This window comes from Micropterus salmoides, unplaced genomic scaffold (genome assembly GCF_014851395.1).
Source record: "Micropterus salmoides isolate LMB-PRFRI ecotype aquatic unplaced genomic scaffold, ASM1485139v1 Ms_hic_scaffold_21, whole genome shotgun sequence".
Classification (NCBI taxonomy): Eukaryota; Metazoa; Chordata; class Actinopteri; order Centrarchiformes; family Centrarchidae; genus Micropterus; species Micropterus salmoides.
The window spans coordinates 13,306,204-13,333,873 of NW_024041262.1; the positions used below are offsets into that span (position 1 = coordinate 13,306,204).

A 27,670-nucleotide genomic window follows, 5' to 3' on the forward strand; every position below is an offset into this window, starting at 1 on the left:
CGCGCGCCTCTGCTCCTGCGCGCTGTCACGTTCCACGACCAACAGGCACGGAATTCCAGGGAGGAAGTCACTGAGAGTGGGAAGCGAAAAACAACTCCAAGGGTGCCAAAAACACAGCGTAGCAGACGAATACGGCCATTCCTCATTGAGAGAAGTAAAAACATCTAACTTTGGGATTATGGACTAGAGGCGCCCCGTGGCTGCAGATGGAGGCGGCTAGAAGTTGGGTGTTTGTCGGGGCCGTGCTGCTCGGAGTGACGGGCACGTTGGGCAGAGAAGGTGGGTAACTTTCCCAGCTTTCCTCCTCTTTAAAGATTTCGCTGTTAGCAAAATAGACACTCTCCGCTATAGAATACAGGAGCAGAGTACGTGGGTTTTATTTGAGTGAATACTCAGGCTTCAGCTTGGCCCGAAAGAGGTTGATATTTCTGGCTAGGACCGCATTCCTCCGTGAGTGCGCAGCCCTAGTTCTGTCCCAGTCACTGCTGAGGCTCGTGGGATTTATGAAGCGCTGATGAGAAAAATCACACCTGTTACAAGTGAGATTTAGGCCTGCTGTTTGGACAAAAAACTCCCATGTAGCAACTTGAAGCACGTTTTTTTTGTTGGACTTGCAGTGATTGTTTCACTGCTAGAACACAGCAGTGAAACAGGTAAGAAATAAGAGAACCTGCTTTGCAGTTTATTAAAGAGACAGAGACTCTGAGTGACTTGTGCGTCCGTCGGACGTTGGGCTCGATTGCAATCCGCGTAAACAAAAACAAACCAACAATAACAGAAGGGGGCATTGTGTGACGGGGATCATGACGATGTCAATTATTCACTTCTGGCTCCAAAGAGGACATTGTCTGATAGAGGGGCCACTTGTCACACTTGGGGCTTGAGTGCATGCCAGTAAAACAAGAGCTGGCTGAAAGCGCAAGCAATATCTGCAAGATGGCCCTAGAAATCAGGATTGTTTTGATAATATTAAGGCAGAGGAGCGTTTAATAGTGTATTAACATTTTATCTCTTTTATAAAGAATGTTGCATGTTTTAACACCAGTTTCTCTTTTCTTCTCTTCAGTTTAAAGCTGAAACAGTAAAGAAATGTTATGATTTGCTGCTTTTCTTTCTCTTACATTTCAGTAAACTGAATGCCTTTAAGATTTGGACTGCAGGTCAGACTAAAGGAAACAACTCAGGCCTCATAAGCAAAAAACAAGCAATTTGAAGATATCACCTTGGGCTCTAGGACATTTTCTCTCTGCATTTTGACAAAGCCAAACAGTTCATCTCCTCCATGAAAGTAATCTTTATTTGCAGCTGCAGTTCATAATCATGCTTGCATAGGCCTCCGACCTTATAGAGGTCTATTTTAGGTGGCGTCAGATATCAGTATGCCTAGTCAGATGATTTTAAAAGCATTTTAATATGTCACAAGCTAATGGCAGAAATATTGACATCAATAACTCTGAGTTAGTAAGTCTTTCCACTGCGGCCTTTATTGACATGTTTTTATAGACATGCTGCTGTAAAAAAATAAAAAATCACAACCCTGCTGAGGTAATAGGCCAGTTCATGGCATGAAATGTCACCATGCTTTAATGTGGGACGAAATCTCTACACAGCAATAATTTAGTCCTCTCTGCTACAAAAATGAAAAAAAACAAAACAAATTGTAGTTAAGCTTCTTTGTCTTTTAGTAGCTGCTACCCCCACCCACCACCACCATCACTACTACACACGCACAAACAAAGCTAGTAGTCACAGGTGAAATGATTTCTAAATACAGCTGCATTGTTGGTGGGAACAGGTTGGTGCACTTTACTCGACAGTGTCAATCTCTGAGGCATCAGTGCAGTGCGACCGCTTTGATTGTTAACTCATGCACAAGTGGACAATTCATCAAAAGTCTTACTTTCATTTATGATTTGTTGTAGTGTCTGTGTTTTGTCCATGCATACACACACATCCTGTGGCCAACAAGTGTATGGTTCCAAAGGTCAGCAGTTGTGTTTGGTGTTTTTCCTTTTTAGTGGTCAGAGTGAATTATGCAGTATGTGAGGACGTATTGTGTGTCCACGGAGTTCATGTCCTTATCACGCTCCACTGCACCCATTGAGCGAAACTCACTGCGAAGTGATTAAGTCCTACTTAATTGCCTTCAGTTGCAGGTTAACTTAGCCACCCGTGGTTTGCCTTGTCTAGGCTACGTCTAACTTGCTCTCAGCTAAGGAAGGGGTGCCCTTTATTACCGGCCTCAGAAGAAACTATCAACACCTTCTTGTGTGCTGTTCTAGGGTTTGAGTTTCACATCTTCAACCTGCCTTGACTGTACGCCGACACAAATCTGTGCAGTTTGTCAAATAAATCACAGCAGCCTTGTTAGGATGAACTATTTCTTCACAGAAGATGGTCTTGAAAAGACTCAGGATCTGTGTTTTGGAGGAACATATTGTGGGTTGAGTTTGTACTCTCTTATCAGCGTGACACTATCTGGTAGTTATAATAGGCAGTAGAAATGTGGTTTGGGCGTTTTGCAGTATATGAGTTGGCTGGTACCTTTTGTTATATGTCATCCGTCCTCCCTTTCCCCTTATTTCCTGTCACCTCTCTACTATTGCTATCGCAAGTGACGGCAAAACTGGCAGAACTACCAAATAAACTACCAATCATTTCATAAAGTAGTGATCATTTCAGTCCAATATTATCAATCTCTCCTTTCAGTAGAATCACATCATGATAAAATAGTAATACAGAGCTATTGTGATACCACTTTTTAATAAGGCATACTGTATTCAGTGTTATAGTTGCAGCTAACAGCTTTATTTATGGTGAAAAAGTCATTTAGTAATATGTTAAAGATCATTTACAAACATTAATACAACTTTTGGGTTGCCAGGTTGTTAAAAATCCCTTTGGAATGATGAGTTTTCTCCCCATAAATAACCCTTAATAACATTTATAAAAAATCAATGTAGGTGTCTGCAGCATTTCCCCCCCAGAAGGTGACGTGTGAAATGGTTCATTTGGTAAACGTAAGAGTTCAAAAGTAATTTATACTAGAGGAGGAAAAACAGTTGACAAAAGGATTTGTCACAACATGGCAACGAGAAAGTTCTTATTAATGGCTTATTACGGACCTATAAAGCATTAATAAATATTCATTAGCCATTTATAAAGCCATTTGTTACAAATTCATTATAAATGGTGACTAATATTGACATATTAAACAAATTAGAAAACTTAATTGAAAATATTTTTTATTACACTCATCATCACTATATAGTACCTAGCAATAAACATAAATGTCCATACCAGATATTATGCTGTGTATTCAAACTGAAATAATGAAATTGTGTGTAAATAATAATAGTCCAGCTTTAGTCTGGGCAACATACCCTTATTTCTAGTTAATGTATCAATCTAATGATATCATGGAATATTTTTAAAATAACCTGAATCATGACAGAGTCTTGTTCTCTAAATTAAGAAACATTTTGAATACTTAAGATTGCAAAATTCAGTTAAACCTTTGATTATCATACAGACCGATGACGTGTGATTTTGCTAGCTTTTAAACATTAATTGCACTGTGCACTTTTCTTGTTCGCTTCTTCCCTTGTGCTGTACATTTAAATGCAGCTTGCAGTTGCATATTTACTGTAGTAAATATGTAAAAATGTATGCAGGAGATTTTGTGATTGTAGTCTCTGCATGACAGGGTGAATGAGTGAGGAGTTAATGTCTGTGGCTCCAGTACAGTACGGATCCTGTTCTGCTTGTCTGTTGAGCAACACCTGTTTTTTCTTCCTCTGCCACAGAGAAGAAAAAATGTGCTCAGGGAGGTTGGGAGAAATTTGAAGTTTCTGCAAGACATGTTGGCTAGGATTAGCATTGTATTAGAGTCTGGACTGACGTGTTAAATTGGAGGGATAATTAACAGACAGAGAAAATCCTGTTGGGTTAGCTTGTTCTGTTTCTGTTGGACTCTAAAGGGATCTGATCCATTAGAGGAGAGCCAGGAGTCTGTTCAGGTGTGTCACACTGCATGCTTTACCACCACGGTTCAGTCTAACTCCTGCAGTAGCATTGCAGCCACCGTGTTTCTGTCACTTACCGTACACACACTGGTAAACACACATGCACTCTCCCTGTGCTAACTGGCACGCTGCCACGCACAGGTGTGGCTTCAAGCTGGCTGTCCGCTTGAAGACAGTCTCAAGCAGCAAAGTAGTACAAGACACAGTGAGTTTACAGTTGCCACGTCCTCTCTTGTAGGAATTCAGATAAAGACCAAATCATTCACTATTAATTAATGCAAGATACAGTCTGTCATCACAAAAATAGCCAACAGCATCAACAAATGTTTATGTATACGATTGTTTATTTAATATCTTTTGGCTTTGGCCGGTTCATTTGGACAAAACATGTAAAGTGAAGACGTTGCGTTGGACATTTTTATTAGTTTTTGACATTTTATAAAACAAACAATTAACTCACTAACTTTACTAAAATGAAGAAAAAAAGCAGTTCCCTGTCTTTAACAGGAATGACAAGTGTTGTTACTGAACATACTGCTTAAACTACAAGTGTAGGTATAAGTTGAAATAAAGCAATTCTAAAAGAACAGGGCCCATGCTTCAAACTACGTCAGAAGGCAATAGCTCTCAAACAGCCACACTGGAAGTTGGGGTGAAAAGTCCTCCGTCAAAGAGAGATGCAAGAATCATTTAAATATGGGGGTAATGGTGCACAAACAAAATACAAGCTTTCCTCTAAGGCATTAATAACGTTGTCTGCACCAAAGGGAACAAAAATGGTTATGTAATAATAAAACATTGAAACTTATCTTAAATTCGCACAGCTGGCCAATCATGGTGTGCTTGAAGTGGGTGTGAATTTCAGGTTGTTGATTTTAGAAAGATATTAAGGCATCGGTGTGATCCAACCAAAGTACTTGTCAGATGGCAGAGAGTCCAAGTCAAGTCTCAGGTCACTCGTGGTTATAAAGAATGTTATCACATGCTGCGTTCAATCCAGGCTGCTTATAACACTGCATAGCTATAAGGAATTCTGTAACTGTAACCTGTTTTACACTTACAGAGCACAACAATGTAATGTGCAATGCAATCAATGACAGCTTATTAACTACTGTCAACACACCCCGCAGACTCTCAAACCTAGTGTAACGTTAACTAAATAAAACTGTAACGTTACATGATCAACAATAAACCTGTAACCTATTTTTCACAGAGCACAACCATGAAGCCTAATGTACAATGCGTCTACAACTAATCACAGTTTATTAACTGCTATAAGTCAACACATCCCCCAGACTCTCAAACCCAGTGTACCGTTATATCTAAATAAAACTAACGTTACATGATCAACAATAAACCTGTAACCTGTTTACGGCAGACGTTAATAATTAATGTGATGGCAGCCAGCGGGACATAAATGATTTGGTTAATCGACCACCACAAGTTGTGGCAAGTAAACTATCGCTCATTCATCTTTTCATAACGAACGACAGTTTGAGTTAACCTCCCATAAGTCCTAGCTAAAACAATAAGTATGCTAACGTTAGATTGCCAATGGTGAGCTAAACATGTGTACTAACCTCAAGTTACTAACCTATTTTGTGTTCAGCCCAAAGTTTATGATGAATGACACAGCAGCTGCCGGTGTTTGTTGTCCTCTCTCACGTGTGGCCACGCGCAGCTGATACGTGTTAGATAGGTAGGTTATAGGTAACACAGGGAGGGGAATAACAGCAAGCTCATCAGACGTCTCTAAAAAATAAACGTTCACGAGTCTCACACCTCGAGTCTGAAGTCTTTCGAGAACGAGTATCAAGTCGAGTCTCAAGTCACTGTGCGACTTAAGTCGGACTCGAGTCCGTGTCTCAAACTTGAGACCCCATCTCTGTTGGATGGTATGACCTCTACCCCTCTCTCTATGATGGCAAGCTCTTCAAACGTGGTTGTTTAGAACAACTATAAACACATTTGCCCTCCGATGTGTCTGGACACAGGTAGTACAAACTGGTTGGTTTGTTTGAAGTTTCTGTGTTGCATTAAAACCTGTGTCTGCATTTATGCCAGAACTCTGAATAAGATCTCAATGAATGCTAGGTTGTTCTAAGCACAAACAAGTGGGCACTGATAGTTTAAGAAATGAACAGAAATGTTAAAAGCAAAATGTGGGAAACAGGCTGGAAAGTAGAAGTTTCCGGAGCCAAGTTGCCGTGATACTCAGCTAGCACTGTGTTTGTGCGTGCTGATGTGGTGAAAAAAATATGTGTGTCATCATCTAGATATGCAAAGGCATACATTCTTTTGAAATGACACTTTCCAGAGTCCAAAAAGATTGTTCGGGAACGACTCATGGACCTAAACTGACAGGAAGAAATTAATGGGGCAACAGAGGGGAACTTGCTGAGACAACTTGGCCATTAAACTAGCTAATAAAAAAGATGTAGTGAGTGAATTTGGAAGAGGAAGGCACGGATAGTGACATGACAGTGGGCTGACAGAGCAAAGTAAGTGATAAAAGAGAGAGTATTTTAGGCCACGAGGACGGAGGGGGTGGGCAGCTCCTCACAAGGCCATGCACACACAACCGTTGCTGAGAGACTTTTGGAGTGCAAACAATGTGGGAATAAAAGGAGAGGAAGCTGAGAACTGGCTTTACACACACTTTTTAGAAATGGAAAATCTGCTCTGTTGTGCTTTCTGTTACGGCACATTTACCTAATCCCCAGATCTGGAGCTGTCTGTGTGTATGTGTGTGTGTGTGTGTGTGGTAGTTTGTCACGAATCAGAGAGTCAGTTTCTGTTTAGATATTCTGTCTTACTAAAAAATGCTCTAAATGCTGGTGAATGAAAGCACTATTCCCCTGTTGGCTTGTAAAACTATTTTCCAAGATGACATCACCAAAGGACGCAGTGATTAGTCATTTGATTTAATATTTGACACAAGCTGCAACTACTGGGTGTGTATTTTTGGCACCAGCCCTTAATCATATACCCATTTGCTGCAGTAGCTTGCGGTCAGATTTTAATGCGGACCTTAACTACACTTTATGACCCAATACTTATTAGCTGAGCTGCAGGAGCTGTAATATAGGTCAAGTTCTGAGTGCCCGGCCATCACCAGGAAGCTTTACACGTGGCAGACGCATATACATATCTCCTTAACTTTGCTGAAGTTATCATTAAAATCACCCTTGTGCTGCCTGCCAGTTCTTCCTGTTCCTCTGATGATGTCCATCCAGCCGTCTTGCCCAAAAGGAGGTATAGAGATAGCAATCAGGAGAGGTGAGCTGACTGTTGGGAGTCAGCCAGAGGAAGTCATTTATAACCTCAGCAGAGGAGGGACTTCCACTGTGTGATTGCCTGCTAAAGCATGGGAGCTATGTGTGTGCGCCCGATCCCCCATGAATTGTAGTGCTGTATGACCCTGAATGTAAGACTGTGTGTAACCCACTGAGGGGAATCCGTGCTCTCTGCTGCCAATGGAAAATATATCATGTACACTAAGAGACAGACAGAGGTGGTGTAGATGGTGTATGTTTCAGAGTACCCATTCAAGGCCACTTGTAAACAGTTACACAGTCAAAATATGTTGAGTCTAAGTCCTTGCAGTCATCGTCATTTTTATTTCAGTATATAACAGAAGATCCTCTGCCTGCAACACTCAGTCTTACTGAAGGTGTAAGAGAAGAAAGTCAACTAATGCGATTATTTATTTAACTACTTTGTCTTAAAATTGCTTTATTTGTAATTGTTACAGTTACAGTTGTGTAACAGAAGAATAATCGACAGGGTCTGTTCTGTATATCTTTTATTTATGACTGAAAAGTGAGCCTGTCACTGCTAAAGTGACAATTTATTATTTTCACTTAGGTTGTACTCACTTTTGTTGCCAGTGGTTTAGACATTAATGGCTGTGTGATGTGTTATTTTGAGGGAACAGCAAATGTACGCTGTTATACAAGCTTTGCTACAATGTAAAGTAGTGAGCTTGAATGTACATTCAAGCTCACTACTTTACATTGTAGCAAAGCTTGTAGTGAGCTTGAATGTACATTCAAGCTCACTACTTTACATTGTAGCAAAGCTTGTAGTGAGCTTGAATGTACATTCAAGCTCACTACTTTACATTGTAGCAAAGTGTCATTTCTTCAGTATTGTCACATGAAAAGATATAATCAAATATTTACAAAAGTGTGAGGGGTGTACTCACTTTTGTGAGATACTGTACATGCACAATGAAGTTGGGGTTCATGTGGTATCTGTTGTTGCAGTGTGCCTGGGTACAGACATGAAGCTGGCCCTTCCCTCCAGTCTGGAAAACCACTATGAGACCCTGAAACTGCTCTACACCGGCTGCCAGGTTGTCCATGGCAATCTGGAGATTACACACATTCATGGGAACCCTGACCTCTCCTTCCTACAGGTATACAGTAGAGTGTTTTTTCTGTAATAATGAATTTGTAGTATAACAGTTGTACAATAAAATATTTTAAAACAATGTGTTTTAAAGATGGGACAGGTGTTTTTAGTCCTCAGATAGGCTGTTCCACAGAAAAGGGGAGTAAAAGTCCAGTTTAACCTTGACACAAAATAAGTATATTAATCAATTATAAAACAAAGGAGATGTAAACAAAGACAAAATCGGTTGACTAGCTTGGTAAGCTCCAATTTTCCCTCTTCACCGCTTCTTCAGGGGATCGTGGAGGTTCAGGGCTATGTACTTGTAGCTCATGTGTCAGTGAGTCTGGTGCCTTTGGACAACCTTCGGATCATTAGAGGCAGCCAGCTGTACAACTCCAGCTACGCCTTGGCTGTGCTGGATAACACTCTGAACGGACAGGGGCTCAGGACGCTCCGGCTTCGTAGCCTCACAGGTCAGATAACAGTGTAGTAGCTCAGAGTTGATGCCCGAGCCCAGTATGACATGACATGACTTGACTGGACTAGGGTTGGGACTGTATGTTAGAGTTGTTTTGGCTCATTCATTTTATCAATATATTCAGCTTTTTAAGGAAAATCAAACATGTTCATATGTATTGGGATTCTGTTGGAAGATTTGTAAATCCAGCATCCGTTCTCCACTGCAACAGTAAGTTGGTGAGCTCCTCTTACGTATCGTCTCCCCTGCAGAGATCCTGTTGGGTGGGGTGTATATATGGGGGAACCCCCAGCTGTGCTTTCCAGACCCCGAGAACATCACTTGGGGGGACACTTTGGACGAGCAGAACATCCACGGCAAGCTGCATGAACTACAGGCTCGGGCCCCTAAATGTGAGCAGCTGATTGACTGATTGAAATATTGAATATCCCACAGGGCAGTACAGAAAGAGAAATTTCACTTGTTTCCAGTGTGAAAAGACAGTACACAAAGACTGTACACATATACAAAAGCAAATCTACATTAAGTGGTCAAACAGTCAGACGCCCACTGAATCATCCAGGCATATTATGTCAAGGCATGTCTTAGCAACGCTGTGACTGAAATATCTCCTCAACTATTGGACGGATTGATATGAAATACTTAAATACTGGTTACAGAAATTCATGGTCCCCTGAGGTTGAATCCTACTAAATTTGGTGATCCCCTGACTTTTCTGGGAGTGCCGCTTGAACTCAAATTTGCTACAGATATTCAAAGTCTCCATGGATAAATAATAATGACGTTACTGATCCTAAATACCTTCAAAAAGAAGGATATTCCTATCAACCTCAGCTGTACTTGTGTGTTTAGGGCTAATTAGCTAATATTAGTATGCTAACAGAGCTGCTTGCATAATTGTAGAATCTTAGTTTAGTTTCTCTCTTATTCAATTGTGGGATAAGTGCCCAGCTCTCCTTATTTGTTGTTGTTTGGTGTCTGGTACAGGTCCAGACTGTTTCTCTGCATGTGGAAAAAGCTGCTGGGGGGAAACTGCACAGGACTGCCAGACCTGTGAGTTAACATCATGTGCAAAGTGTGACAGTGACAGGTTTTCACTGGAAAAAATCCAGATCAGGTGAAGTGCCGCTTTAAATGTTCACTTTTTCATTTTTGTTCACAGTGACCCATATTAATTGTGCATCTGGCTGTCAGCGATGTAAAGGTCCACTTCCCAATGACTGCTGTCACATGCAGTGTGCTGCTGGATGTACAGGACCCAAAGACTCAGACTGTCTGGTAAATGACACACACATATCAGATTTTTGTGTTTTTATCTTTAATATAATCTAATTTTGTTGTCAGACAGTCTTTTGTCATTTCTGGAATAAAGGTTTTCCTCCTTCCTCTTCTCTCCAGGCTTGCCGACACTTCAATGACAGTGGTGTGTGTAAGGAAAACTGTCCTGGGCCCACAATCTACGACTCTGTCACCTTTCAGACCCAACCCAACCCAAACAAGAAGTTCAACTTTGGAGCCACCTGCATCAAGACGTGTCCTTGTGAGAACTTATTTTGAAAATACCTTGTAGGCTACACAGTGCTCAGCTAGTTGCGACTATGCAGCGCCAATCTAACGCTATAGGCTACCAGCTTCCCATTTTATTATATTTACTCCATTTTCTTTTTCTGCAAAGACGCCCTGTAAACACTTTGTCTCCCTGATTGTAGATAACTATCTGGCTATGGAAGTGGCCTGTACTTTGGTTTGTCCCAAAGACAACCACGAAGTTATCATCACGCACCCTGATGGCAGTGAGACGCAGAAATGTGAAAAGTGTGAAGTAGACTGTCCCAAAGGTGAGTTCCCAGTTTCCGACTGGCCTGCCGGGGTACAGCAGCCAATCATCAGCCTGTCTGGTTCATCTCACATGCTGATAAAAATCACCTTGTGGAAATGCCAGAGGTGGCTGTGATTTAACCTGAGCAGTCCGCCTCTGTGCCTCTCTGTGTTCATGTTAAGGTGTGTGATATAGTTAGCTCTAAGGTTGTGTGTTATGTAAATGAATGTTAACTCGTTTGAGGCAGTAGCTTAGTGAATTCGGGAGCAGTGTAATAGGTTTAAGTTAGTTTGTTTCTTTTCACATATCTTTTATTTCTGCACCACACCTAGGTCTAAGCCTTCTTGACTATATAAACACTGCACATTTTTGAGTGGCCTTTTATTGTGGCCAGCCTAAGGCACACCTGTGCAATATCCATGCTGTCTGATCAGCATCTTGATATGCCACACCTGGGAGGTGGATGGATTATTTCGGCAAAGGAGAAGTGCTCACTAACACAGATATGGCAGATTTGACAGTATTTGAGAGAAATAGGTACATTGTGTACATAGAGAAGGTCTTAGATCTTTGAGTTAAGCTCATGATGAATGGGGGCAAAAAGAAAAGTGTAGCGTTTTTAATTTTGTTCAGTGTATATTTGTTTGTTGATTTGGGTCCACCCACAGCCCTTCTCTTTGCATGTGGATTTTCGTTTTTGATTATCTGTTACCTGATCTTTGCTGAAACACTTGTTTTTTATTGTTGTCACTTAACAATAAATGGCTGAACTTGCCTGACTACACCGGCAATATGTTGCTTCCTTTACTACAAGACCTCTGCTCTACCTAAAAGTCTAATTATGGAAAAACACTGTTATATAATGTGGTTCAAATGTTACACAACGAATGTTCTAGATTAATTAAAGTTATGCACATGTACTCCATGTGTATGACTTGGTGCTTCAGTACAAGTTATTATGATTTGCACTGCACATACTCATGCATCACATGCTGACAGTGGTGCAAAGTGAACCAGCCTGTTTCTCTAGTACTTTGTTGTTGTTGTTGATACAACTGGGGTTTGCCTCATGGATCAGGATTGTTACATTTGGATTACTTACATAATTTATGCTCAGTAAAAAGTAGATAATTTCTTTTTTACTTTAGTTCTAGACTTGAAGGGGTCTGGGATTTACTTAGTGGAGAAAACTGTTTAACTTAGTAATCATGCTAGGTGAGACTGACCCCAGCTATCCAATGTTAGAATCTGTCTGAATCAAGTCCTGAGTCCATAAGTTCAGATGTTTTTAAAGGTAAAGCATATCATCCATCAACATTGCTAGTCTCTCTCTACCCATTTCTTTTCAGTCTCGAACCACTAGCTTAAGAAATTCACCTTATACCCTTTTTGTTAATGCAATACACCACACTATATATGATTCTATGCAGATGATATCCTGGTTTATATGTAGGGTTGTGATAATACTTTACCCGTTGTATTGGATATCTTTAGTAAATTCAGTTTATTTTCTGGATTTAAGATAAATTAATTGATATCTGTTGTCATGATTTTTATTGTAGTTTGTTACGGTCTGGGTATGGACAACCTCGGCGTCATGGACAACAATGGCATCACCATGGTAACGTCTTCTAATGTGGACCAGTTCAACAACTGTAAGAAGATTTTTGGTAGTCTGGCCTTCCTTCCTCAGAGCTTTGCAAGGTAAGAAACACAAAGCTTACCACACAGCTCTATGCCGAAGACTTTATCCTGCCACAGAGCCTACTGCACTCAAATGTACTTAAAACTCAGACACTTATGTTTTTCTCCTTTTAAACTACCTTTTGTTTCTTTTTTCCTTATTGTGATTATCCAATTTAAATGCAATCTAATTAAAACACAATAGAGACACATTTATACATATAGGGAATACAACAGTGGTGAAGAGTAAACAGCAGAATTTATATACAGTAATAATATATACAGTATATATCAAACTAGTTGGTGGAATCACCAGTCACTCTGTAGACGTTTAATAAAACGGTGGATTGACTGGCCTACCTGACGCCATCTAAAGCTGAAATGCCAAATCCCTGATAAATGATCTTGCATGTACCAACAGTTCACAATGAAAGTGTGAAATGTAAACACAAACCGGAGATAACCTGCACCACTGGAGATTTTTATCAGTAAATAGAGATAGATCATACTTATTCAAATTATATATTGCCTCTTGTGTGTTAAATTGTCATTTAAATCTTATGTTGTCATTATCCAGGGACCCTGTGACCAACACATCAGGCCTGACCCTCAAGCAGCTGAGCATCTTCAACAGACTGGAGGAGATAACAGGTACTGAATGCTAAGAAGAACAGTAAGGAAGTGTTTGTTGAACTCTTGAAGCTTTTACCTAGAAAAGAAAATCAGGTAATGCATTTAAAACTATGCATTACGATTACGATTTGCCAGTTCAGTCTAATTTTCCATATAACACCACATACCGTAGAAGGCTGGTATACAGAGCATGCTGTGACTCCTCTATTGAAGTCTTCTCAGTATCTTTGTCCGATTTTGATGTGCAGGTTATTTGTACATTGATGCCTGGCCAGAAGAGTGGACTGACTTGAAGGTGTTTGAGAACCTGAAGGTGATCAGAGGCAGGATGCTCTATAAGTAAGACTTTTAAGCTGCCTTCCTTTCCTGCCTGTCTGACTGACACATCTGTTTTTCTTTTCTCTGCATGTCTGCACATTAAGCATGTTGTCCTGTAACATTGTTTTTTTAACTAACTTACTAAAATCAAAACTGGCTCACTCTGTCGTACAGGTTTTCTCACTACTGTGATTGTAACTGCATTCAGAATTGTGTACGCAGTTTATACAGCAACACAAAATCTTCTTAAACTTTTGCTGCTGTCTTTGTTTGTGCTATTTGTGACTTGTCTCTGGTGTAATTGAGGCAGTTTGTTCACTTTCATGGTTATAAAGGCTAATTATTAGCCAGCACAGCTGCTTTAGCTTTCAGCACACGCCAGCCAGGAAAACCGTGAAAGTCTGTGGAAGGCTATCTAGAGTAGCATGTTCGAAGCAGGTCATACTGACAAATGTCAGATCTGCTGTTTGCTTGTCTGACACTGTTTTAAACCTTCATTTGTGACTTACTTGTAATTTTTCCCAGCTTTCTTCACTATACTTGTAATTATTCCTTTATTCTATGAATATTTGTTTTCTGCGTTCCTACACAGAAACACATAATCTAATCACTAATTATTTTCACACTTGCTCACAAACAGACTTTGACATAATGTGTTAGGAGAGAATATTTTTTTGTTTGATGTTTTAAAAACTGAAAATAAAATAATTATAAATGGACAGACTATAGAAAACTCACCCCACAGTAGATTTCTGGTCACTCACAGCTTCTACCTTTGTTCAGGGGTGTGTTTTCACTTGCCGTCCAGAATCTACACATACAGTCTCTTGGGCTGCGTTCACTACGCAGCGTCAGTGGAGGTTTGGTGTTGTTGCACAACAATTCCCAGCTGTGCTACACCAGCTCACTGCCCTGGCAGAGTCTCCTCCATCCCACCCAGGGACCCCACCGCATTGTCAGCCACAACCAGGACCTCGACCTCTGTGGTAGGTGAACATAGTAATGCCAAGGTCCGTTACTGTGGGTTGCACTTGATCGTGCAGCCTTAGCTCTCACAAAGCTGAAAACACTCTGAGTGAGTAATGTTAATTGTTCCAGGTGAAGAGGCCAGCTATAAGTACAGTGTGCATTATGCTCTAATTTCTCTGTCTCTGTATGGGTTTTCAGTGAAACAGGGGCGTGTTTGTCACAGACTGTGCGAGGGGGGCTGCTGGGGCCCAGGGCCCAGCCAGTGTGTGTCCTGCAAGACTTTCCGACGCGGCACTGAGTGCGTAGAGCAGTGTGACCTCTATCAAGGGTAAGAACGTGTGTGTGTGTCTGGGTGTAGGTGAGGGTGTGGCTGTGCTTAATCAATAAAAAGCCAAGTGATAATGTTTCAAATAATACAGTACACTGTGTGTAATTGACTGGCTTGGCAGTCAGTGCTAAATTCCAAAGTAGTCACAATAAATGTATCTGAAAGCTTTTAACCGAAAGTGTGCCCTTAAGCAGGTGTAGATCATTGACAAAGCAAATACACGCAATAACACTGGGGATACAATGCTCCGAATTTCTTTGTACAGTAAACGGACTGATTTTGGTACGATGTACGTATGTATTTAAGTGACATATTTAGAAGATGACACAGAACAAAAGTAAATCAGTAGAAATCCATTTTGAAGGGGTTAATTTGTAATTGGTTTCCTTGCAGTTTGATGACGTGTGTGCACGCTTCACACAGTCCAAAAGCATAAAATATCCTACTGAGGAGGTTGTGCTACACAATAAGCATGACTAAGCATTTCATACAGTATGTATTTAATCTCTACATAAATTATGTTGCCATAATCGTTCTTGGATGATGAAACAAGACTCTGTGTGAAGGTACATTTGTTGCTCATGTAAGGCAAACGTATGTAAAATCACTTATTATATTATACAATAATGAAATTGATGTTTAGTGCAATGGATTATGTCCTACTCTTCACTCTTTAACAGGGAAAAGGCTAGTCTTACTCTCTAAAAATCAACCTTCCAGCACCTCTAAAGCCTACAGATGAACACTTTATTTCTCATTTGTTTAATCTGTACAAAAATTGACGTGTAAAAATGAGAAACTGTACTAGATTAAGCTAATAGGATTATGCTAATGTTAGCTGTGGCTTCATGTTTATTGTACATATGTGAAAGTGGTATCAGTCTTTCATCTAACTTCAGCAAAAAAGTGAATACGCTGAAAAAACTATTTCTTTAACAAAGAAATATAATGATGTGATCATATTGTTGCAATATGATTATTGTCAAAGTTAATAAAACATAATAAACATTGTGGCTTAGAAAACAAGTTGTCCTGTGCTGATCATCTTATGATGGCAGTTATTTGCATTTCTAAAAAGACGTATATCCTTATGATGGTGTCAGGTGTTTTAGATAAAAGCATCCAACAAATGCCAGACTGTGTAATATGATGTTACATCCCTGCCGTGCTTGTGTTGCAGGTCTATACGAGAATACACAGATGGATCATTGTGTGTTGCCTGTCACACAGAGTGTCGACCTCTCAATGGCTCTGCTTCCTGTCATGGCCCGGTAAGATGTTCATGCGGCTTACAGCCTTTCTGACAGTGCTGGTATAGTTTCATACTCTGAACATGTCTCATCTACTCAACCATAATGATTTTGGATATTAAAGTAAATCAACCTTTTGGGCTTAGAAAAGAGCTAAAAAAAAATTGAGGTTGCAACTCCTGGACACACTAATGCAGTGCATTTGCCTTTTAAATCTTCATCCTGATGTGTTCAATTATTGCCAGAACATGATGTCAAAGTAACCTTTTTAAACATGATCTGTTTGTTCAGTTCAATTGATATTTACAATTTACTCACAACTGTAAATTCTTACGACCCTGCAGAGGAAAAGGCAATTGAACATGGTTGACTCTATGTGGCTCTCACTCCAACGCAGAACCGAGTAGCTGTTTATTAACTTTGTTTTCAATGGAATGTAATACTTAAATTACATAAATAATTTACTAATAGTATATTTAAAGCAATTTTCATTTTTGTAGAATGATTACCTTAGTAATTGGACTAAACAAGTTATTTGAAAATGTCACCTTGGGCTGTGGGAAATTTGAATGGCACTATGTCTATTTTTTTGATTAAACAATAAATTTAAAGACTTTTTTTTGTATAGACAATGAAAAAACTGATTTGATGCGGCCTTGTTAAAAATCTTGTGTCTTTGCTGCTTCTTTAGATTTATAAACATACATTGAAATATGATTCCTAAACATTTTATTACCACAAAGCAGCACATGGACAGTTATTCAGACGGAAGTGTACACTGCAACAAAAAGTTCTGTATTCACTTCTAGCCCCTTGTTCTTTTGCCAAATTTCCTGCCTGTTTGTCTACTGTAAAAAAAAAAATTTAAAAAAATTCCACCCTATTATATCTGTGTGTTAGTATAAATGTACTTAAATATTGTCCTCTGTTTGTCTTCAGGGTGCAGAACATTGTGCAGAGTGCCGAAGCTTCCAGGATGGTGAGTCCTGTGTGGATCACTGTCCCAGTGGTGTGAAGGAGGATCAGCTAACTGTGTGGAAGTATAGCAATGCTACAGGACACTGTCTGCCATGCAACACCAACTGCACACTGTCGTGAGTGGACACACGTCACAAACATAAGCACACACTGCACACACAATGAGAACCATGTCACACCCGACGCTTCTCTGTTTCAGCTGCACTGTGATGGATGAGAGAGGCTGCCCCATTGATACCAGGACAGGGTGAGCTACTTGATGCTAAATTGGTGGTCTGTGCGAGGTATTTTATTTTCAAATATTTTTTCTTTTGAGGAATAGAAGCTGTGCTGAACTGTTTTTCTCTGTTCAGCCCGGGTACAACCATCGCAGCTGCAGTGGGTGGGGTGTTGCTTTTCTTCATCTTGCTGGCTCTGCTGGTCTTCTACCTGAAGAGACAGAAGAAGCTGAAGAGGAAGGAGACAATGAGGAGGCTCCTGCAAGAACATGAGGTGGGCACTGAGCTTAATGAGTAACACCGGTTAGAATGTTGTTTTGTAGTGTGTTGTTGAAACAGGTGGGAGTTTATTTGCTGGAAGGTTAATGCTAAACATAAATCAGACATGTGCATAAGTGTTTTAGATTAAAAGTCGGTGCAGAATTTTAGTTCCTATGTTCCTCTTGGGTGTTGTAGTGTGTAATGAAGTAATTTGCCATCTGCTTCCCTCCTGCCTACAGCTGGTGGAACCTTTAACACCCAGTGGTGCGTCACCCAATCAGGCTCAAATGCGTATTCTGAAGGAGACAGAGTTAACAAAACTCAGGGTGCTGGGCGCAGGGGCCTTTGGTACTGTTTACAAGGTGTGTGAGACAGTTCTTTGGTTTTTATTTAGATATTTACCTTTACATCTTTGGTGAGTTTTTGAATTGTTTTGACTATTTGTTTCAGGGAGTGTGGGCTCCTGATGGGGAAAATGTGAAAATTCCAGTTGCCATCAAGGTATTGCGAGAGAACACTTCACCAAAGGCGAATAAAGAGATCCTCGATGTGAGTACAAGCCAGATACACACATACACATTTACAGTACACATAATACTGCCCATCATCACATTTCCTCTATCTTCCCCAGGAGGCCTATGTGATGGCAGGAGTGGCCAGCCCCTACGTGTGTCGTCTGCTGGGGATTTGTCTGACCTCCACGGTCCAGCTGGTCACCCAGCTGATGCCGTACGGTTGCCTCCTGGATTACGTCAGGGAGAACAAGGACCGCATCGGCTCCCAGTTCCTTCTCAACTGGTGTGTCCAGATCGCCAAGGTATGCAAACAAGAAACAAGGTATCCTCTTGTTTGTTGGTTTAGGTGCACATACAGTGAGGAAAATAAGTATTTGAACACCCTGCAATTTTTCAAGTTCTCCCACTTAAAAATCATGGAGGGGTCTGAAATTGTCATCGTAGGTGCATGTCCACTGTGAGAGACATAATCTCTCACAGTGGAGACTGGGGCTCCATGCAAGATCTCTCCTCGTGGGGTCTCAATGATCCTAAGAAAGGTGAGAAATCAGCCCAGAACTACACGGGAGGAGCTGTTGGTAATACACTAAGACGTCATGGTTTGAAATGATGCATGGCACGGAAGGTTCCCCTGCTTAAACCAGCACATGTCAGGGCCTGTCTTAAGTTTGCCAATGACCATTTGGATGATCCAGAGGAGTCATGGGAGAAAGTCATGTGGTCAGATGAGACCAAAATAGAACTTTTTGGTCATAATTCCACTAACCGTGTTTGGAGAAAGAAGAATGATGAGTACCATCCCAAGAACACCATCCCTACTGTGAAGAATGGGGGTGGTAGCATCATGCTTTGGGGGTGTTTTTCTGCACATGTGTTACGTCCCACCCTTTGGTGGCAACATGGGACGAACAACATCCCAACACTTAATAAGAAAGGCAAAAAAGTGGCAAGTTCTTTAAACCTGCCCGGTGGCTACCTAGTTAGAGTGCTCAACAGCAAAAACTCCCAAGCTACTGAGTTACCCCAGTCAAAAGTACAACATGTAGCCACAACTTACAGATATTCTAACAAAAGAGACAACCACTACACTCAAGGCCATCAGATGCACATCTTTATCTCACCTCATGATTGTTCTATCCCGGACGAGCCCCCATTTGTTACGTCCCACCCTTTGGTGGCAACATGGGACGAACAACATCCCAACACTGACCCAAACTCAACACAAATAAACACCTTTAAAACAACCAAATCAAGTGAATTTATTAACATAACTAGAAAATAAATTAAGAACACCAAAAACACAATACAAAAATGCCCCAGCTGGGAAGCAGCAAGGCTAGCAGTACCAAATCAAGAAGGGTCCCCCCCTGACACTTGCACAGCAGCTTTTAAAGCCCGCCTTCCAAGGCCAGGTGGACCATATTTGGTAATTAGCTGGAGCACTCCCAGAACAGAACTGAAAGACAGAAAACATGGACACAGCACAGGGAAATACATACAGCCGTAACACATGGGACAGGGTGACTGCACTGTATTAAGGAGAGGATGACCGGGGCCATGTATTGCGAGATTTTGGGGAACAACCTCCTTCCCTCAGTTAGAGCATTGAAGATGGGTCGAGGCTGGGTCTTCCAACATGACAATGACCCGAAGCACACAGCCAGGATAACCAAGGCGTGGCTCTGTAAGAAGCATATCAAGGTTCTGGCGTGGCCTAGCCAGTCTCCAGACCTAAACCCAATAGAGAATCTTTGGAGGGAGCTCAAACTCTGTGTTTCTCAGCGACAGCCCAGAAACCTGACTGATCTAGAGAAGATCTGTGTGGAGGAGTGGGCCAAAATCCCTCCTGCAGTGTGTGCAAACCTGGTGAAAAACTACAGGAAACGTTTGACCTCTGTAATTGCAAACAAAGGCTACTGTACCAAATATTAACATTGATTTTCTCAGGTGTTCAAATACTTATTTGCAGCTGTATCATACAAATAAATAGTTAAAAAATCATACATTGTGATTTCTGGATTTTTTTTTTAGATTATGTCTCTCACAGTGGGCATGCACCTATGATGACAATTTCAGACCCCTCCATGATTTCTAAGTGGGAGAACTTGCAAAATAGCAGGGTGTTCAAATACTTATTTTCCTCACTGTACTTGTACTACTGCTCTTGGTGGTGTATATTTTTCTTAGTAAAACAGCAGTGTCTGAACGTTGCTCATCATCTTATTTTTCCTTTCACATTTTATGTGGTATCAGTTTGTATATTTGTGGACATGGATCTGTGTGTGTGTGTGTGTATGTTGGGGTAGGGGATGAATTATCTGGAGGAAGTCCGTCTGGTCCACAGAGATTTGGCTGCCCGCAATGTTCTGGTTAAGAATCCAAACCACGTGAAGATCACCGACTTCGGCCTGGCCCGTCTACTCGATATAGACGAGACTGAATATCACGCTGATGGAGGGAAGGTGAGATTGGGCTGTGACTGTAAGAGCATCTAAATGGGAGAAGTTCACAGATATTTATTTATCTAAATATGTGTTTCTAGGTGCCAATTAAATGGATGGCTCTAGAGTCTATTCTGCACAGGAAGTTCACTCATCAGAGTGATGTCTGGAGCTATGGTCAGTATCCCTCAGGGCTGGAAATGACATTTAAGACAAAAACTATAGAGGCCCTTTTGTTGCTGTTTAATGGGGTTGCAAAGTTAATCTCTCAAATTTTCTAATGTAGCATGATATTGCAAGGTGTAAGTAAGGTTTTAATGGAGTGAACTATGTTTATTTTTTATAGACACAAGACTAACTGGTAGTTTAAATTGGTGTGAATACGGACACAAATATTTTTATTATGTTTAGTCTAGTTTCATACCAGTCATTTATACACTTCATTAAGTGAGTAAAAGTTGTGCTTGTTGTAATCATGTCTCTCCTTTTCAGGGGTGACTGTTTGGGAGCTTATGACATTTGGTGCTAAACCGTACGACATGATCCCAGCGAGAGAAATCCCAGATGTTTTAGAGGGAGGACAACGGCTCCCCCAGCCCCCCATCTGCACCATTGACGTCTACATGATCATGGTCAAATGTCAGTAATTCTTACTGCAGCGTTGATCTTTGTTTAATCTGATTTAGTAAAACAATGGAATAATTAATATGGAAACTGTACATGGATGTGGCTTTTATCTACAGTGGGGCCAAAAAGTACTTAGTCAGCCACTGATTGTGCAAGTTCTCCCATTTAGAAAGATGAGGTCTGTAATCATCATAGGTACACTTCAACTATGAGAGACAAAATAAGAAAAGAAAAATTCCAGGAAGTCACATTGTAGGATTTTTAAAGAATTTATTTGTAAATTATGGTGGAAAATAAGTATTTGATCAATAACAAAAAGTTCAACTCAATGCTTTGTAACCTAACCTTTGTTGGCAATGACAGAGGTCAAACGTTTCCTGTAAGTCTTCACCAGGTTTGCACACACTGTAGTTGGTATTTTGGCCCGGAAGAATGGGCCAAAATATGCAGATCTCCTCTAGAGCAGTGATGTTTTGGGGCTGGCGCTGGGCAACACAGACTTTCAACTCCCTCCACAAATCTTCTATGGGGTTGAGGTCTGGAGACTGGCTAGGCCACTCCAGGACCTTGAAATGCTTTTTACGGAGCCACTCCTTCGTTGCCCGAGCGGTGTTTTGGATCATTGTCATGCTGGAAGACCCAGCCACGTTCCATCTTCAAGGCTCTCACTGATGGGAGGTTTTGGCTTAAAATCTCACGATACATGGCCCCGTTCATTCTTCCCTTAACACGGATCAGTTTTCCTGTCCCCTTTGCAGAAAAACAGCCCCAAAGCATGAGGTTTCCTCCCCAATGCTTCACAGTAGGTATGGTGTTCTTGGGATGCAACTCTGCATTCTTCTTCCTCGACGAGTTGAGTTTTTACCAAAAAGTTCTATTTTGGTTTCATCTGACCACATGAAATTCTCCCAATCCGCTTCTGGATCATCCATATGCTCCCTGGCAAACTTCAGATGGGCCTGGACATGTACTGGTTTAAGCAGGGGGACACGCCTGGCACTGCAGGATTTGAGTCCCTCTCGGCATAGTGTGTTACTGATGGTAGCCTTTGTTACTTTGGTCCCAGCTCTCTGCAGGTCATTCATCAGGTCCCTCCGTGTAGTTCTGGGATTTTTGCTCACCGTTCTCATGATCATTTTGACCCCACGGGATGAGATCTTGCGTGGAGCCCCAGATCGAGGGAGATTATCAATGGTCTTGTATGTCTTTCATTTTCTTACAATTGCTCCCACAGTTGATTTATTCACACCAACCTGCTTGCCTATTGTAGATTCACTCTTCCCAGCCTGGTGCAGGTCTACAATTTTCTTCCTGGTGTCGGTGTCCTTCGATAGCTCTTTGGTTTTGGCCATGGTTGAGTTTGGAGTCTGACTGTTTGAGGCTGTGGACAGGTGTCTTTTATACAGATAACGAGTTCAAACAGGTGCCATTAATATAGGTAACAAGTGGAGAACAGAAGAGCTTCTTAAAGAAGAAGTTACAGGTGTGTGAGAGCCAGAAATCTTGCTTGTTTGTGGGTGACAATACTTATTTTCCACCATAATTTACAAATAAATTCTTTAAAAATCCTACAGTGTGATTTCCTGGATTTTTTTCCCCTCATTTTGTCTCTCATAGTTGAAGTGTACCTAAGATGAAAATTACAGACCTCTCTCATCTTTCTAAGTAGGAGAACGTGGCTGACTAAGTACTTTTTGGCCCTACTGTATGTAGTCTGCTTCCTAGTCAGCTCATCAAAGCAGAGGAAGCAGGAGTTCATTACAACATTATGTTTTAAATATTTGCCATTATTATTCGATTTATTAACTGTGTGACACCTTGATTTTATGTTTCGCAACAGGTTGGATGATTGACCCAGACAGCCGACCGAGGTTCAAAGATCTGGTGAATAATTTCATTGCCATGGCCAGAGATCCGCCTCGCTATGTGGTCATTAAGGTATGTGTAAGCATGTTTCACGTTGCAAAGGTTTTACTTGTGTGACTGTGCTTACATTACGAGGCCTACTTTCCCTTGAAAAAGACATATCTTACATCCATGGGATAAATAAAAACTTACTCTTACATTCCTGCTGTGTTTTCACATCCATGTTGTTCTTTTTCTGTCTTTCAGAACGACGAACAGATGGGCATGTTAGTGGACAGCCAGTTCTACCGGACGCTTCTGGAAGAGGAAGGAAGCAATATAAGGAATATGCTGGATGCTGAAGAGTATCTGGTGCCTCAGCCAAATCACTTTCCCGGGACTCAGGGAGATGGGGGTCAAGCCAACGGACCATCAAGACACCAGTCATACAGGGTCAGGAGAGAGAGTACTTAACGCTTACCTTTTTTTAAATTAGAACTGACCTTTACTGAATGTTGGTATTGTGAGTGTCTTTGTGAGCTCTGTGTTCTGGGCTTTTACTACACTTCTTTAAAACTTTTAACTTTAAAAGATCGGTATTCAGAGCTTACACATGTTCTCGAGTCATTGTTTTTAACCTGCACCAGCAAGTTGGCATTGTTATTGTGAGCATGGTAACTTTAGCATTTAGCTCAAGCCTGCTTACATGGCTATAGACTTTTTGTTTTACAGGGGTTTACCGTATATTGTACTTTGTTGTATCACTTTTATTGCTATATCATTTTTAGGTAACATAGCTGGCGAGAGAGATAATTAAGTAGCTGGATTTTTGACTGAGACACATCTGCAGAGAGTAGGTTTGAATTGAATTTCAAACCGGCCAAAAAGGCTTGATTACATCTGATTTCAATATAAATACATGATTTGTGGCAGCCATGGAGAACTGGGAACCTTTGAGTGGCTAAATTTGCCTTCTTCTAACGTATCTCTCTTCTCTCTCCAGCAGAGCAGAGATCAGGGCTTGGATGTTGAGCCCTCTGTTGCCAGTAGCTCTCGAAACATGCACTCCTCTCTGAGCGCTCTTGGCTGCAGCCAGTACCCAACCTTACCTTTAGGAGCAAGCACCTCCAACGGCCTGTGGACTCCTCAGTACACAACGCTGGCTCGCAGCCCCTCAACCGGGGGCCAATCTGACTCGGTCTTCCTGGACGGGCCTTCGGACGACCCCTCGCTGCCCCCGGCCAGCCCTGGACGCTACTGCAAAGATCCCACGTACTCCAATGGGAGCCAGAGTGACCTGGAGACAGATAGGCCAAATGGCTTTCATCATCCTAATCACCTTCATCACTCGCTACCAAGACGGAGTCATGGGAAGAATCATAATCATGCCTTACCAGGTGAGCGGGAGATTGCTTCCATTGTAAAAAATGAAATAGAAAATATATATGATATGAAAGGAAATGTTACATGTGTTAAGTGTTTTGATATGACTTTTCTTTGTTCTTCCATTTGTTTAGAGTACGTTAACCAGGAGATTCAGGATCTCAGGCCAGGGATCTCCGAGCGACCCAGCACACTGCCTCGTAAAGGCTCCAGAGTAGACCGACGCCTATTTAATGGCCTGAGCTCCGGTCACAGTGTGGATAACCCTGGATACTTGGTCCCCGCGAGTACCGGGGCCTCCACCTCTCCAGCCTTCGACAACCCTTACTATCTGGACCTTGCGGCCAAAGCCAAAGCTGTAGCCGGGGCTTCAGCACCAGACGGCCCCGAAGCCCTGGAGCGAGACGAAAGAGTGCCCAGGCATGTGAACGGGTTTATGACCTCCACAGCAGAGAATCCAGAGTATCTGGGACTAGCGGACACCTGGAGTGGATATACTTGAAGTTGGTGACTGGGAAGTAATGTGATGTGATGCTTGATGTGAGCAAGAGAAAGGGAAGATGAATATTTGCGTGATGGAAATGAGCTGGGTGCGTGATTTAATATTGGGAATAGTACATGCATGTTGAAGTGAGTCTTCTCTCGATATCGAGCGAAACATCCAAGGTTGTCCTGCAAAAGTCACCCAGTTGTGACGCAACATGACTCGACACAGTGTAGCATTAATCTTGTGTCTATGGCATCATTTGTATTCCTGTCTTCCTCTGAGCAATCTGCGCTCTCTATGTGTTAAGTGCCAAAAAAGAAGTTCACTCAGCTTCGGTTTATAACCCAGTACTTGATAAGCAAAGTTCATGTTTGTCAAAACCGATCATGGTACGAGAAGGGTCTGATCATCACAGAATCATCAACATTTGACTGGATTAATGAATGCTGATTTTTTTTTATGTTGATTTTCTTTTAATGTCTATGGTTGTTACTACTACATGTGAAGCATTTTTTTTTTTGTATTTCCTTCAGTTCCCTTGTGCTACTCAGCTAAAAAGAGAAAAACATACAGAACACTTTGACAAAGTGAACCATGATGTGCATTGAAGGTGATGTTTAGTATTCTGGTCACTTTCTCCCCGACCTGATGGGGGTCTTCAACACATTCAAAGCCATTTTGTTTTGGCCAGAGAAGGCCCTGCAGCCCATCTGGCCAGTAGACATGCTCCCTGAAAGAAAGGCATCCTGTATGGAGAAGACAGAGGCATTGTGCCACACTGATGTATGCGGTTGTTAGTGTCTGTGCCTGCAGCTACTTTGTGGTACAGCAGATGAAATACGAGGTACTAGCAGACTTTTGAAGCTGCAAAAATCTGAAACATGGTGTTTTTGTTTTAAAGTGTACTGGTAACTAAGTTAGAGCCTACCTTTCAGGGATTTACAAAAAGAGGGAAGAGCATGTGCATTTTAAATTATGCACAATGCGCTACATGTTAGGACACTGCATGTCCCCACCAAGCTCACACTGAGCCTTTTGGTTTTGGTGGCCTTTCACTGTGCAAGAAAGCACTACAAGCTATTGGTGAGTGTATTTCACAAGAAGTGAATAATTTGCATGCTTGTGTTTTTGTGTGTGCAATGCACTAGACACTGGAGCTGAATGTGAACCTCAGGAGGCAAAAAAACATCACTCTACTCGGTTTAGATAATCAATGCATGGCTCAGATTCCACTCAGCAAGAACACACTGGCACCCCAGTTAATAATCAACGGCATATTTTTGTGAGAGTGTTTTTTTCATGTTAACTGGTGTTGGGCTGGGGGAGGTCAAAAACAAGTCAATGGAACCATTGTATGACTCTCATGTCCTTGTTAGAAAGTCAGCGCTCTCCCAACTCGCACGTCTCAGCGACTGATGTTGTCACAGCTTTGTCACAGAGAGAAATAGTTTTTCTCTGCAGAGGTTTGGAACTCAGCCGCAGCATGTGGTTCAGTCTTTGGGGCTTGAAATCCTGCACAAGCATTGAAACAATTGACTCGGTTGTTGAAATGTCTACAATCCTCCATCAACTCCGCATCAGTTCTTCTCTTTAGGAAATGTTCTTTTCTCATGATATTCTCATACGGGTTTTGAAGAGTTTGTTCTACGAAAAAAATCTCAAAAAAAAATTATACTGATTTTATATAACAATTTCCTACATAAAAATAACATGTTTTTATAAAAACATGTAATGATTTTATTTTAATACCCTCAACTATTATATACTAACATTGTTTTAAATGGATTTATTATTGAGTGATAACAGTTTTTTCATGTTTTTATATATATGAATATAAAGTTTTAGAATGAAACCCTTCATATTTTGTCAGGTGAAGACCTCATATCTCCATGAAGTTAACTTTCTAGGAGAAAAGCAGGCTTTAGATGGACTAAAATGTATTTTTGCATTAGTTCTGTGCTATTTTAAAGGGGCTTAAAAAACATCGAGAAGCTTATAACTTAGAATTTAAAGGTGCGCCTCTGACTTTTTTATATTATCCAATAGCACCATTTAATCCTTCAGATTTCCAGAAGAACATCAACTATAAAATGTGAGGAAATTTGGGGGTGCTACCCGGGGTTTCAACTGAAATAAATAACTACCTACATCACCTCTGCTGGAGATACAAGGTTTTCACAGGATTATAACGAACACGGATTTTCTCGCTTCCTTACGAATGTGATATTTCTCCTGGATATTATGAGACCACGGCCTTATATACAATCACAATTAATGTACTGCTGTTTACACTGTAGTGTCATTTTGTTGAAAATGTTCATTTTAGTCTCATGTGCCCGACACATTACCCACGAATCTCACAGGTGAGGGACTGCCAGCTTTCCTCCTTAAAACCAAATGTGTTCTTTCTGTTGGTCTTTTTCTTTGACACAATTATTTCGATATAAAGCTGTTCTCTTGTACTAAAAGCAGAACAGAGCCCGAGGACTGGCACTTGTGGCTTGGTGGTTTATAGTAGCACTTTATATCTCCTGCTATTCTCACTGTTAAAGTGTTCTCGGGCAAAATGCTGAATTGTGATCACCTTATTGATTAAAATCAGTTAAATGTCGAAAAGTAAATTGAGGAGAAGTGTAAACTGAATGAAAATGGACCCTGTGGTTGTCAAACATCTACAAAGTAGATTAAAGTGTGTTAAAGTCTCAAATGTGACCGAAGCAAGAAATCCTGCATTTTCTTATCTAGGAGTTGAGCCCAAGAGGGAGTGTGCTAAAGGTTTTATAAAATAATGAAATATCTGTAATTGACATTTTGAAGAAAATGTATCTTTTGTACTTCTTGTGTGCACAGTTTTTTTTACCTTTCACAGTTTGTGTGATTGTGACAGGACATGAATAATAACCATTTTATTGGGAGTTTTTTAATGCAACCTTTCCTATTTGGTCAGTAAGTCCCATAATGTAAATGTGTAGTGTATATATGAATAAAAACAATCACTTTGGTAGCTAATTTGA

General features: G+C 41.0%; 1 protein-coding gene across 2 annotated transcripts; it reads left to right on the plus strand.

Moving 5' to 3' along the window:
* Positions 1–27,670, plus strand: erbb2 (erb-b2 receptor tyrosine kinase 2). 2 transcript variants are annotated; one of them, XM_038735092.1, is made up of 27 exons: positions 1–279; positions 8,294–8,445; positions 8,716–8,896; positions 9,153–9,293; positions 9,889–9,954; positions 10,064–10,179; positions 10,300–10,441; positions 10,611–10,739; positions 12,283–12,424; positions 12,981–13,054; positions 13,285–13,375; positions 14,138–14,340; positions 14,522–14,651; positions 15,832–15,922; positions 16,841–16,995; positions 17,079–17,126; positions 17,233–17,371; positions 17,598–17,720; positions 17,809–17,907; positions 17,990–18,175; positions 20,180–20,335; positions 20,416–20,491; positions 20,807–20,953; positions 22,782–22,879; positions 23,054–23,239; positions 23,790–24,183; positions 24,304–27,670. In XM_038735092.1, exons 1-27 carry the CDS (start codon positions 207–209, stop codon positions 24,669–24,671), a joined length of 3,906 nt encoding a protein of 1,301 aa, XP_038591020.1. In that variant the 5' UTR covers positions 1–206; the 3' UTR covers positions 24,672–27,670. The 2 variants fall into 2 exon arrangements, with proteins under 2 accessions (XP_038591020.1, XP_038591021.1); XM_038735093.1 differs by having other exon boundaries at positions 23,793–24,183.

Coding starts and splice junctions, on each gene's coding strand:
- erbb2 (XM_038735092.1), top strand. CDS start 207: ATGGAGGCGGCTAGAAGTTGGGTGTTTGTCGGGGCCGTGCTGCTCGGA. Junction 10,442..10,610: donor CTGCATCAAGACGTGTCCTT/GTGAGAACTTAT, acceptor CCCTGATTGTAG/ATAACTATCTGGCTATGGAA. Junction 10,740..12,282: donor TGAAGTAGACTGTCCCAAAG/GTGAGTTCCCAG, acceptor TTTTTATTGTAG/TTTGTTACGGTCTGGGTATG.